Source organism: Syzygium oleosum, unplaced genomic scaffold (genome assembly GCF_021117445.2).
Source record: "Syzygium oleosum isolate NSW1041296 unplaced genomic scaffold, Sole_v2.1 Sole_v2.53, whole genome shotgun sequence".
Classification (NCBI taxonomy): Eukaryota; Viridiplantae; Streptophyta; class Magnoliopsida; order Myrtales; family Myrtaceae; genus Syzygium; species Syzygium oleosum.
The window spans coordinates 831,768-846,040 of NW_026607537.1; the positions used below are offsets into that span (position 1 = coordinate 831,768).

Genomic DNA, 14,273 nt, shown 5'->3' on the forward strand with positions numbered 1-14,273 from the left:
ACTTCTTTAGAATTTATTATTGAAACGGCCATAATTTCCTTCTTGGTTATCATCACTTGCATGCAATTTTAACATGTCGATAAAATGAGTTGTGTGACATTTAAAATAAGCTACACATATTTAATTCGCTATTCCATGAGGAGACGGCAAGTTTACTATATCAGTCACACTGCGAAACCCGTTTGTTTTGGGTTTGGTTCATTCATCAAGTTGAGGAGCGCTCAATTTCTCTCCAACGTCTAACAGGCATCTAACTTTCGGGATATGATATGAAATTTAAGAAAAGAAACGACATTATCCCACCATAAATCGATGAGTCTGTAGACTTTTCAAGGTAGGATGTGATAATTATTAAGATGAGAGAAAAAAATTAAGACAAAAAAATTAAAGAGGAAATTGTAAATAGACAACATAAAATTATAAGTATATGAAGTGGACTTTAATAAATTCAAGAGACATATATTCGATTGTGATGAATAAAATAAAAGCAGATTAACTCTAATGATTCACTGTAGTTTCAATAAAATATGACATTAACCCACAAAGTGCAAAAAAGAATGGAAGGAACATAATTGGTACCTTTAAACTCAAAATAATGTAGTACACTAGAAATAAAGAACAGAAGGAAGAGAAAAGGGGCAGGCAGCAACATGGACATAATTAAGATGTTGGGCAAACTATTATGACCTCAATTCACATAATATGTATGCCCTGCACAATTCTTCATCCCTCATCCTAATAAAACCTATCAAATGCTCAAAAGTCACTTTTACATTTTGTATTAAAGATTGTAGCCGTGTAGACGAACGGGCAATATATACAACTCGCATGATATTGAGAAGAAACTACATCCAATTCACTATTTCCTGAGGGGAACCAACTCCTGTTTGACAATACTAAAGAAGCTTAATATTGCAACCAAGTGGACTGATCATAGAAAAACAAAACTAGAATTGTCCTTATTATTATTTTCATCACCTCATACCAGTGATACCACGACCAATAGCCATAGATTTTACACGCAAAGAAATTTTAAAGAGAAAGTCTGGCTTGATACATGATCTCTGGTCTTTTTTCCAATCACAACAAACAAGATGAATAAAAAGCAAAGAGTTACGGAGTGAAGTTGCACAAAGACCTTAACCTTTGTTTGGTGGCCTCGTCTTGCCACACCAATGTAGGCAACCATGATTCCTCGGCGCCAATATATCTTAGATTGATAGCATTTTCCCCACAAAAGGGAAGTTTCGACAAGGATCCACATGAAGTTATCTCCACTCTCTCTAGAGAAGGCCAAATCAATGAGTCATCCGGCGCAATGCTCCTCAATTTTGGAAGATCATGAAGTACTAGCTTTTTCAGTCTTGGAAGCGTTCTTGGGTCCAAAGAAGTATTCTCGGATTCAATGACGATCTCCTCAATTTCGTAGCACTCTTCGACACTCAAATGCTGAAGTTCGGCTAATTGCTCAATCAAACCATTTGAGAATATCTTCTTCAGCTTAGGGCAATTGTACAAGGTTAAACTAGTCATCCAACCTAAGCTTCCCACGGGCACAGGACCATTCCAAATGCAATGCAAACTTGGGACATTCTTTATAACCATTCTCTCTAGCCGTTGGAATGTAGGATGTGGTGCTACGTTGCCGTCTATAATGCATATGATATCCTCACATCCCTCCACCGAACAAGCTCTCAGATTACCCATGTTCTTAGTGCCGAAATCTGATAAGCTCGATATATTCTTGTGATCAATCAATTCAAATACATTGGTCTCAGTGAGTACTTCTAAGATCACAGGATGTACGGCTTCATGGTTTGCGTACTTCAAGAACCTGCACGATTGATATTCAAAATAATCAAGAATATGATGCTTGACCGAATTGCAAATACCGACTGAAAATTGGAATGTGAAGTGCACATTCTTCCACACACGGCTTGATCTGATGAAGATTTCAAGGCACTCCACCTTAGGAAAGGAAAATGTTAGCAAAGTCAACCGTGTCAAGATAGAAACCTCCTCCATGATAGTCCTTGCGACCTGATCAGACCACGAAGTGTTCGGGTCTACATCGATGATGAGTTCTTCCAATAATGAAAGGCTTGAAATCACCTCGGATATTATGGTTCCGGTGCCGAAATTTGACGATGACATCCGTAAACATCTCATCTGTGTTAAACAACTAACTTGAATAGGTAAAGAGATGATTCCGGTGCGTCGGATGTCTAGTACCTCTAGATGCACCAGTGCCCCTAAGCTTGAAGGCAGTTCTGTTAAAAGCGTGCATGAATTCAAGTAGAGTGCCCTGAGACCAGTCAAGCAAGACAAAGAAGGTGGAAGGGATGCGATCGCACTTCTGTGCAAGTCCAAGACTCGGAGTCTTTGCATAGAGAAGAAGAAGTTATCTGGGATCAACATCAAATTGTAATTTCTTTGCAGGAGTAGAGTCGAAAGATTTATGCAATTTGGTGTTGCTGGTAGACTGTGCAAGTCATTATCCATCAAAGAAATTCGACTTGCACAAGCCCATTCTTTTTCCTTTGGGGCCTCCTTTAGCCCCTCGCATGTTCTTGCCAAGAACTTATGGTCAAGGCCTCGTGATGAGATTTTAAGCGCCATATTACGAATTACTTTGTTCATTCGGACATGTTCCTTCATCGCACCTTCTTCAAACAAAGATGCATTAATTAGATCCTCCAATATCTTATGCCCTCTACCGCGTGCATCTCTAAACTCATCCATGTTCTGAAGAAATCCCTCTGCCTTCCAACATTCCATCAGATAGTCCACAAATATGTCGCACTCTTCAGGAAATAATGCTCCATAAAGAAAGCAATCCTTTTTATCCTTCTCATCTAAATCCTCGTAACAGAATTGTAGAAACTCGAGCACTTCATCTAGGCCGTCACTTTGGATACTGGACCATCTTCGCAAGCTTCTCAATCCATCTCTCCAGAGGTGAATGTTCTTCTTATTCCTGAAAGTCCTAGCCACTTTATCGATCAATAGTGGCAAACCAGAACACTCTCTAACCATGAGTCTTGCTATTGGTACGATGTTTGGATTTATGATACTTCGACCGACTTTTTCTTCGAACATTTTATATGCATCAGAATTGGATAAACGCTTCTTATGGACAAGCTCATCGGCATTCATTTTACGGCATGACTCGAAGAATCTACTGGCAATTACCACCCTGCTGTCCTTGTCATTATTAGGAATACCTATCTCATGCAGATCGAGAGGATCCCAAACTTCATCAAGGAGAAGTAAGTACCTCATGCCTCCCAACTCATTTGATATAAGTTGAGCAGTCTCAACTGCGTTGACTCCGCCCTCCACTTTTAGCTTCAAACGTCGTGTGATTGCATCTTGCACCTTCTCAATGCTCCCTGCCTTCGACACTGATACCCAAATGACAATATCAAACATTTTCTTAACCTCTTCATTATTATTCAAATTCTGCATGACTGTGGTTTTCCCAATGCCAACCATTCCCCAGAGTCCGATCCTTTTGACGTTTCTCTCTCTCAGAAAACCCAATATTTCTTCAACGGTCTCGTGTAGTGAAGGCTTATCCTCGGTCCTAGGGGCATCTATGACTATCACGGGCTCCGGGGGTCTTTCAGCTACCAACCGATTATCAAGCTTTCCTTCTTTTATCAGGTCTTGTAATTCCTCACGCTTTTTGGCCATATGCTTGCTGAGGTTTGCACGTGACCAGAACCGAGGGAATCTCCAAGCATGCTCGATTTCTTTCTTGTACTTGCTGTCCAATTGGAGCACTTCTTCTTCAGCCACCTCGACCTTGCCAATCCAACCTTCACATTCCTCACTCTTCATCTTTTTTTTCCTTTATTTCTGTCTCTACAATTTTCATTCTTTTAGAAAGCGTTTGTGCTTGTTTGATCAACTCCTTAAAATTGACCTCAAATTTGTCAGCATACTCTTTTTTTTTACTGATGTAGCGAAAAATGCTACGCCCTTCCTTGTATGCTTCAACTGCTATTGCAGAAGCTGCTGCAGTTGCTACTGCTTCAACCATGACTATCACAAGAACAAAAGTTATGAGATGTCGGTAATAATACTTACTCAGACAAAAGGAAAAAGAAAAGGCTCGACTTTACATTTATCGAGTGAATGTACAGGAAAACATCACTATAAACAGGAAGGAAATAAAGTTTTGTAATGATTCAGAGACTTCAACAAAGATGTCTCAAAAACAAAAACCTTAAAACTTCTGCATTTAGCTCAATTCCAGTCCAAGTGAATCTAATCCATATGTGCAAACCTATGTTGTCAAGAATGATTGGTACCTAAACTAGAACATGATGACATGTTACATGTAATAAAAGCATACGGCAAGTCAAAGTAATAAGAGATGTCACAGCAGCCACAACCTTGCAGTTCTTGGTTCAGCTCAAGTACACACTGAATCTGAAATGTCACCTTTCCACAAAAAAATGGGCATCGGAAAAGTTAGACCAACCGAAACAAGAGCTTTATCTTATAATTGGGTGCTTAAAAGGAAGTTGCCTACTTAGCCCCACACACACAGGAAGAAATGTTAGGCTCTACATGAACATCCATTGTGTTCAATTCGAAAGATCCCACAGATTCAGAAGAAGATAAATTTAGACCATTAGATATTATAAGATGGCAAAAGATGGCGGCTGTTCAAGCTGCAAAGTTGCATCCTTTGCGATACGACCATTGTTTCATCGAAAATCAGAAGAGCAATCTTGCAGTGGAGATGGGATCTTTTCAAGAACAGGTTTAGGCAACAGAAAGGAAAGAACTAAAAGGAAATAGAAAATATCAAAATACAGTCCCATAAGCAACATATCGCAGATTTAGAGGGAGCGAAGGAACATCTCGCGTACCTGACTCTGCTGAGATTGAGATTGGCAAGATCAGAATCACATGTGAGAAAAGTTATTCCCAGTTGAAGCTACTTGAGAGAGAGAAATGAACCAGTGGGCCGATCCATTGACGTTGACTCGTCGGAAAGACCAAATTGCGCCTATTCAATTGCACAAATCCCCTCATGCACCTTATCCCATGATTGTGAATTGTCATGTTTTGGGACAATTCCTCCATGTGTCAAACTTTCATTAGGTGTTTGAATACTATCCACTTATTTTTTGTTTGCTTCTTTCCTTTTGTAAAGTTCACATAATATCTCAAATTATTAGGAGAAAGTCTTTTTCTTTTGGCCAGATTGAGAAAGTCAATAAGCAATTTTCATGCCAGTAAAACGAACGGGACGAAATAACCTTTTTTTTTTTTCTATCACTTTTTGAATCATCATTCTAATTTGCAAACTTTAAGCCGAGTGCAAGCAATACGTACCCTTCTAACGAAAAATTCTTAGATAAACCTGATGCATTTTGCTTGGTTCATAAAAGTTTAGATTTAAATAATGACGCATCATCAATCAAAATCTAACGGGAGAACTTTTGGGTCAAGGGCTTGGAAGAACTTGTGGATGGTCAGAGCATAATTAGCTTAAATATTTAGATTAGTTGGGAAGTTGAGAACGACTCTCATGGATCTTATATTTATTACATTTTGTCATATACATTGGGCGCTTTTTGTATGGTAGTTCTGTCCGCCGGCTTGACTTACACTCTTGTCCATATGTGGTTGCTACCGGAGAATGGAGCTTCCATGGTTAATTGGAATTTTTTAGTCGTTGCTCAAGTTGGATCATCTATCATGATCGCAAGTAATCAACCTACTGGATTCAATGGAAATGTTAAGAAATTAAGAGTAATAAGGATGGGACATACATAAATACATATGCACACACATGTACACATGCGCGTCCCACTTTTTTCTTTTTAAATTTTTAATTAATTGATGAAAATTTAATTATCCTTTAATAATAGATTTTTTAATAATGATTTTCTTGTTTAAGGTATCGACAATTCTATCTTTATTACATAGTTGTCAGATTGGGCATTTTCAGTGTTGTTGCTCGGTCGGCCAAGTTGGCCAGTGACGACCACCTTTGTTTTTTCCTTTTGCCATTCGGATGGGTTATCTCACATTTCACCATCTGATTTTCGCTTGTCTGACTTTTCCGATTGGCGTTTGCATTGAGACCAAAGCCAACCCAAACCAAACCGTGCCTATCAAATTCTTTCATCTTCCCTCACCTGCCGTTTCCTACGGCAAATCCTAGTTGTTTTTCATGACTAAATGACGAGAGAGAGAGAGGGAGAGAAAGGGACGTAGAGGCAACACCAAGAGATCACGACAAATTCAACAAAACGTTAGGAGCAAAGTACTTGAGCTTTAGAGTGACAGATACTCGTGGTGCATGGGAGGATTGCCAGTATTAATAAATCTCTTCCGGTCGTCTTCTCGCTCTTCGTTTCTCGGGAAAAAAGAAGAAACAAATGCCGCGCGATTCTACCTTTGTTGTTGTTGCATGGGATGGCTTGAAGAAGAAGGTGGTTGTTCCCATCAAGCGTCGATTCGGATACGTGATATCCACCAAGCGCTACGCCAACTGTCTTCGGGAGGAAGTTCGGAATCTGGAGGGCGAGGCTCAGAGGGTCGACGCTTTGGCGGAAGAGGCCAGGATCTTGAGCGGTAAGCCAAAGTTTACTCGAGTTTTGATAAAATATGGATCTTGGTCCACTATACTTATTGGGACAATGTTATAAAAGTATGGTGGGAGTTTATTATAAATAATATTAATGAACAATTCACTTTACATATTTGTTGTAGATAATGACAAATAGCTCTGATACCACTGTTAGGTTTCTCAAGTGCTAAAAACGTAGCGGAATCTATAAATCGAAACCCTAGACAGGATTCATGCGTATATTGAAATCTAAACAGAAGTTCGACACGTACCTTTTGCAGATCGAAAGTAAATTGACAATCGATTGTGTCTTAATTAGCGCCCTAAGTGTTGCGCCTCTACCGGTATCTACACACACGAATGGAAGTCTCCAACAATCCAAGTGCTAGCTAAAGATTTTGGACTTCTTTTTCCTGATCGCCTTTGATCTTCAAAACTCTCTCAAAGATCTATGAATAGAGAACGATTCTCTTCGTATTCTCTTGGAGGCGTTTTTCTCTTTCTTAGGGTTTTTTTGTCACCCACATGCTATATATATATCCTCATTATCTATGCGAATTAAAAAAAGTGGGGTCTGGCGATTTGGGCCCGCCAAACTATCCACCTTCAATCATACGTTTAATCGTTATCTTACAACGTACACGACCGCGTAGATAAGCTGAATAGAGAATAAATTAAAATCTACTTCTTATTGTAAGTAGATCCCGGCGCACAAAAAATATTAACTCAGTTCGCTATTGTGTGCGATCCTATAGGTTCACTAAACATTAGCAATGTGCTCAAAACCCTTTTTGGCCCACAAGTCATAAGCGGTCTCTAGCAAGACATTATGACTACATAAGTATAGTGAAGATCGATTTTTCGACACAATCTAATCCACAATTAATATTAGAATATCAACCTTGATTGATTCTTAGGGCATACCACTAACATATATATCTATATATATATATATATATATATATATATATATATATATGATTATGATGCAAAATATGATTATGCCATCCATTGCAAAGTCCACAAACTCCAGAGAAAGTAGTGGTGTTGCTCTCAGGATGCAAAATATGATTATGCCATCCATTGCAGGATGCAAAGCGTAATTTTCCTGTTTACATAAGAAGGTCTAGGTGTTGGACCTCCAACTTTGTGCGCTGTTTTTGGTTTTTGGCTGGGATCTTCATTTATTGCTTGACACACATGCTTTAATTGTTTATTTTCCTAGTAGGATTATTCATCATTGGGGAGAATTAATGGATCTTTACTTATCAGGAACCTTTGATGAATCTTGTCAGTTCGAGCCACCGCACCTGGCAGAGGAACTTGAAAGATGTTCTAACGACAACGAATCCAGTCCACCTGAATGTAATAGAAAGGTCCTTATGCGCGGGGTTTAGGACTGACGGAGCCTCCGGAGGTCAGGCAATGGCAGAGTTTCACAGAGATATACTTGATGGAAAATCAGTTGACTGAGTTATTCGAGAATCCTCGGTGTCCAGTACTCATGGTACTGTTTCTAAATAGAAATTGCAAACTCAGAACGATTAGTCCGCCTTTCTTTGATTTCATGCCTGCTCTTGAAATCCTGAATTTATCCCGAACTCGGATCAAGTCCATGCCAGAGTCTCTATTCAGGTTAAGCCGCCTAAAAAGACTATTCTTAAATCATTGTGAGCTATTGAGGGTGTTACCTCCGAAAATTGGAGAACTTCAGCAGCTTGAGGTACTTGATCTTGAAGGCACTAAGATCATGGATCTGCCGAAGGAGGTTGCGAAGCTAACAAAGCTCACTTGCTTAGAAGTATCTTTTTGTCCACACACAAATTGTGGCACTAAGTTTGCAGAAGTGAATGCATTGATTCCTCAAGGCACTATTTCTGCCCTATCACAATTAGAAGAGCTTAGTATTGATATACATCCAGAGGATGAGGGGTGGGAGAGTGTTGTGGAAGCTCTTGTTGACGATGTTTGTGGCTTGATGAGGTTGGATACACTTAAACTGTACTTTCCACAAGTGGAACATCTAAGGAAATGGTTTGGCACATCAAAGGTGTCTAGATCTTTGTCGCATTTCCAATTTGTTGTTGGCAAACATGCTAAACGCATCATGTGTTATCTCCCAGAGGATCTTGAGTTTGAGTTAGAACACTGGGATAGATCCCTGAAATATGTAAATGGTGTGGGAGTACCCATAGATATCCAAAAGATGCTTCGTCATACTTCCGCATTTTTCTTAGATCGCCATAGAGATGTCACGAAGCTTTCTGATTTTGGGATTGAGAACATGGAGCAACTGAAATGCTGCATAATTGAGGAGTGTGATGAGATTCAGATTATTGTTGATGGAACTGACATGTATGGCGAAGCAGATAGAAGTGAAATTGTATTAGAAACATGGGAGGATGAGAGTAGGTTTCTCAAATCACTTGAATATCTCTATTTATATCGTATAAAGAGTTTTAGGTGCATTTATGAGGGGCAGCTGCATCGAGGATTCTTGTCTCGTCTTAAATGCTTGGCCTTACTCACATGTCCTCAGTTGACTACTATATTCACACCTGGCCTACTGGAAAACCTTGATAGCTTAGATGAGCTGAAAGTTGAAGACTGCCCCCTTGTCATAAGTTTAGTGAGGTGTGAAGATACTTGTGTTTGCGAGAGTACTCACGTCCTCCCCAAGTTGAAAAAGATATCCCTATTCTCATTGCCTGAATTCATTAGCATTTTCAATGGCTTATGCATTGCACCAAACTTGGAACGATTGAGCATTATTGATTGTCCGAATCTCAAGAGACCATCAACTGATGAAATCTGTGGCAATCATCCGACAAGGACTAAACGTAAGGGTAATAATCAGTGTTCTTTTGAAATGATGTGTCTTTTTCTTTCAATTTCATTCGATGCATTTGATTGAACAAGTTAAAAGCTGCCGGTCCAGCTTTAATGAAGAGAAAAATTGGAAAGTCACACTTATATGAATGAACTCTTATCTTCTTTCAAATCGGATATCTGATCTATTACCCTTGAAATGTTTATGAATGACGCAGTGACAGCTAATTGTAAAAAACTCTGGCCGTTCTTTTGTATCTTCAGAACTGTGACTTCTTCCAATGCATATTATATTTCAGTGGACAAAACCAGATGTTGGCACAGCATTAGTCTGCACCGATATGGATTGCTGGTTTATTTTTGCCACTGTAAACGTGCTTCAAGCTTGTAGAGCGAATTAACAATAGTCGGCTTAGTTACTATTTCTTGTGGGAGAATTTCTTCATCAGAGTGCTTAGGGAGTTATTATCGAGCTCAGTTGTGGATATTTCATTGGAATTCCTGTTTTGCATTCTGTAGAAATTCTGTACTTTTTATCTAGCGATATGAAGATCTTACTTCTTAATATCCTGCTTGTGTTTGTTGGAGGTACATATGGTAAAAAGGAAAGGAACATACTTTTTATTTATTTTTGGTCTGGTGAAGGAATGAACTTGAAATTAATGTTTGGTTTATATTGCAAAGTCCAACCAAAGGCTTAAGCTATTAGGGCAAGGGAGACTACATGTATACAAGGTTATTATCAAATTTTCAAATTGTGTTACGGATTGCATTATAATAATAATCGCAGATGCAGGCATATGAGCCTCCTGGAGGTGTAATCACCACAGTAGGGCCAATAGCGGCTGCTATTGGTGTGAATTTCATTCTTGCCAACTACTATCAGCTGCTACTTAAAACGATGGTTATTATAAGCTCCGTAAACTAGTGAAGTTCCATACTTTAATGTCCCCTCTCATGTGCAAACCCGAATAAAACCATTTGATCAATGCACTTCAATAATAAGATAGAGAAAATATCTCACTCGAAATGAAATATTTAATGGGGCCTGAAAAATTGAAAGTTGGCTCTAGCACCAAATCAAAAGTTTAATCTGAAAGTTTAAGTATTAAGTGGATGCAGACCATAAGACCATTATAAACCCCAAAAGAAGCAAAGTGGGATATTTTACTATTATATGTAGCTTGTTATCGTGGAGTTATAGTCTAATTCTGGTTGTGCTTTTTGATGGCTCATGCAATTGCCCCGCTAACACTTGTCAAGTTGGAGTTGATTGCCAGTGTTTTTAGGAGTGCTCTTTGTTCCCAGAGTTTTATTTGGCAGAGTTGGTTTGGGAAGTGACTAACAACTATCGTGTTGTACCACCGCCCTCAGCAGCTGCGCTGGCTTCGGGCTCCCCTCCCCCCACGAAGGGTAGGAGTTCGAATCCCAGCGCTGGCGTTAGGGATTCTTAAGCGTGACGTCGTGGTGGTGGGTCCTGCGCTAGCGTCACCCCGGGTTTACCTCCTCGGCTGTCGGCCGTGCGGGGGGTTCCCGGGTTACCAAAAAAAAAAAAAACCAACTATCGTGTTGTAGATAATCTAGTAATGGGTGGTGATAGCGATGTATCTCATAGGAAGACATAAGTTTGTGACAGATCTAGAGTAGGTTGAGGGTGTGATATCACAAGAAGTGAGCGAAGTACCTCGGAGATTGATTGCATAGAATTATTTTAGTCTATATCAAGAGATCAGGTAGACTCATTGCTGCTCATCTTTTTCCATCGCTTTGATTGCAAGTTGAAGTACGTTGTCATAGTTATCTGTTGTAAATCACAAATATCCACCTAGGTGGCTACATGCCCTCCTCTATTCGGGACTGGATACTTCCTTGTATTGGAAAAGTAACACGTGTTATGCCAGCTGGCAGATTAGCTGATTGATCTTTAAATTCCTGTTTAGATGAAGTGGCTTGGTGCTTGTTGTTCCCATAAGTGACCCAAATCGATGCTTATTTGTTTCGTCTAATTTGCTAACTTCGTATTTGAGGAGCACAAAGTATTCCAAATGATGCAAGCAGAGAGCAGCCGGCTCCTCCGGTGGTTTCATCTACAACCACTGGTAATGCAGACCCTTCAAGTTCTAAACTCAAAAGGGAGCCTAAAGTTGCTCCTCGGCTGTGGAAATCCTTATTCAATGATCTTAAGTTAGCTGCAAGAAACTTTAGTGCTGCAAGTCTTCTTGGTGAAGTTGGTTCGGGCTGTGTACGTGGATTTACAAATGACACAAGCAGAGAGCAGCCTGCTGCTGCTGGGGTTTCATTTACACCAACTACAGGGATTGACTCCTCTGTTTCATCTACGGCCGCTAGTAATACAGTAATAACCTCTTCAATTCCATCCAAGAACACTAGTAATACAACAATCAACACTTTGACTTCTAAACTCAAAGAGGAAATTATAGTCGCTCCTCAGCTGCGGAAATTTTCATTAAAGGATCTTAAGTTAGCTACACGAAACTTTAGTGGTGAGGCTCTGCTCGGTGGAGACGGTTTTAACCGTGTCTTTAAGGGTTGGATTGAAGAAAAGGGGACTGCTGCCGCGAGGCCTGGTACTGGGCTGGCTGTTGCTGTCAAGACTCTCACGGACGATGGGCTGGAGGGTCAAAAAGAGTGGCTGGTAATATATCATCTAATGATCTTTTTATTTCTGGATTAATGCAGGTTTGAAAGTTAGTATGACTTTTGATCTGTTGCACTTTCGATGTGCCAGGCTGAAGTGAGTATTCTTGGTCATCTAGAGCATCCAAATTTGGTAAAGTTAATTGGATATTGCAAGGAAGACGACCAAGGGCTGCTAATATATGAGTTTATGCAAGGAGGGAGCTTGGACAATCACCTCTTTAAAAGTATGCGCAGTTGTCCTTTTGGTGCCCTTAATGACATGTCTTACATTTTTTTTATCCTGTATAAGTACTCACGGTAGATCAATCCACCCATAGCTGGATATTGAAGTCATGTCTCCTAAGAAAACTAGTAAATTGCTACCAGCATCTGGATAATAATGTTAAAGAGAGAGAAACTTACTTGTCCTTATTATGGACGTCTTTCCAAATATGATAGGGTTCGGAACCATATTTTCCTGAAGAATATGCATACAAATTGTCACGTCCACAATGCTTATTCTTGAATGTTCTTCTTCCTGAAATGTTTTAGCGTAAATTGCTTGTTTGATGTTGGTGCCACTGAGAACCAAAAGGATGCAAGACCAGAGACTTTCAATGTCATCATACCCAGGGGACATTATAGTTCGTAGCCATGAAAAAAAAAAGGAAAGAAATGTCGGGAGATCATGTGAAATGGTCATGAAATGTCACTTTCTAGCAGCTTCATCCGTGTGATGTTTTTAGTATCGTTTTGTCATCTTTGTTTCTCAGTACGACATCTCAGGGAATCCTAAGACTTAATTCTCTTTAGCTTGGTCATTTAGGCGCGAGAACACCACAGTTGTACCATATTGAGGATGAAACTGAGTACAAAGCTTGCAAGCACGCTAGTAATGATATTTAGTGGAAGGTACATGCTTGCCAATTGAACAACTCTTGATAGCTACTAAATGTTTTTAATAGTAGGGCATAATGATTTGTTTCGGCAGGTTTCGGTGAGCTTTCCTTTGCATAAGCGTAAATTTCAATTTTATGAGAAAAGAAAGGGCCTGCTGTGGTCTCTCCATTCTGGCCCTACTAATTCTTCACAGTAATTTTCCAAAAGTTAGTATAAGTTCTAACCAAACTATCTTTGACTATGGTGGCTTCAGAAAGGGAATACTAATATATGTGTGACGACAAATATTTTATTAGTTAATTTTTGTGTTTTTTTGTGGGCTGTGTAGGAGGGACTCTGCCTCTCCCTTGGTTTACCAGGATGGAAATAGCGCTGGATGCTGCTAAGGGTCTCGCTTTTCTTCATGAGGAAGCAGAACTGCAAGTGATATTTCGTGATTTTAAAACTTCCAAGATCCTATTAGATGCTGTACGTAGCAAAAGTTGTGGCGGCGTTCCTTTTTCCATTTTTGTTATGTTGTTTTATTTTCTTATGACTTGTCTTTTTTAAGACTACAACGCCAAGCTTTCTGGTTCTGGATTTGAAAAAATTATTCCCAAGGGAGATCACCATGTCTACACCCGTGTCATAGGAACTCTTGGCTATGCTGCCCCAGAATACCTAGCGACTGGTATGTATATGTTAGTACAGGCAATTTGATGATGAGAAATGTCCAAGTTATCTGCATAAAGTGGTTGAGCAATGTTTTTGACATGTCAAATCCTATCGCATTAAAAAGAAATAACAGCCCCAATCTACACACCTCATGCACAACAAGTGCACCAATTATGATTAGGAACTGAATTGAATTAGGTGGATATCAATCGCAACCAAAGACAAGAAAATTAGAGGGATGGTTATACACTGATGTACCTACTTTTCACTATGTGCATCCTATATCTGGTCTGTCCTCATACATGATCACAATTTGCAGTAATGGTACAATCAGTTGTAGTTCTTGCACATCATGCTAAAAGTCCCATTCTTTCTGTTTGAGTCCTGCATGTAGTCTCCCAAATGATGTTATTCCCTTATCTTTCAGTCCACCACATAATCAATCATTGAATGGAATATTTTGCATATATCTTGCTTGAACTTCCTGGACATTACGCATTGCTGGCAAGTGAATTTTTTGTTTTTGTTTTACTTTGTTTATTATTTTTTGTCTTTGGTTGATATTATTCTTTTCAATTAACGGCCGAATATCCGCTACACCCTTCGGACACTCGATCAATCTCCATAAGTTGTAATTTTTAATAGGATGCACAAC

General features: G+C 39.4%; 1 protein-coding gene and 1 pseudogene across 1 annotated transcript; one reads left to right on the forward strand and one right to left on the reverse strand.

Moving 5' to 3' along the window:
* Nucleotides 1–608: 608 nt before the first annotated feature.
* On the reverse strand, nucleotides 609–5,000 carry LOC130136864 (probable disease resistance protein At4g27220; annotated as a pseudogene).
* A 2,992-nt stretch (nucleotides 5,001–7,992) lies between these two features.
* On the forward strand, nucleotides 7,993–13,663 carry LOC130136893 (uncharacterized). The gene is made up of 5 exons (XM_056307463.1): nucleotides 7,993–9,435; nucleotides 11,455–12,080; nucleotides 12,174–12,309; nucleotides 13,296–13,430; nucleotides 13,512–13,663. The coding sequence occupies exons 1-5, from the start codon at nucleotides 8,049–8,051 to the stop codon at nucleotides 13,661–13,663; spliced, it is 2,436 nt and encodes an 811-aa protein (XP_056163438.1). The 5' UTR covers nucleotides 7,993–8,048.
* Nucleotides 13,664–14,273: the final 610 nt, after the last annotated feature.

Excerpts from the sequence above, each read along its gene's own strand:
- LOC130136893 (XM_056307463.1), top strand. The coding sequence starts at position 8,049 with ATGGAAAATCAGTTGACTGAGTTATTCGAGAATCCTCGGTGTCCAGTA. Across the intron at positions 12,310-13,295 it reads GGACAATCACCTCTTTAAAA|GGACTCTGCCTCTCCCTTGG; the intron begins GTATGCGCAGTT and ends GCTGTGTAGGAG. Across the intron at positions 13,431-13,511 it reads TTCCAAGATCCTATTAGATG|AAGACTACAACGCCAAGCTT; the intron begins CTGTACGTAGCA and ends CTTGTCTTTTTT.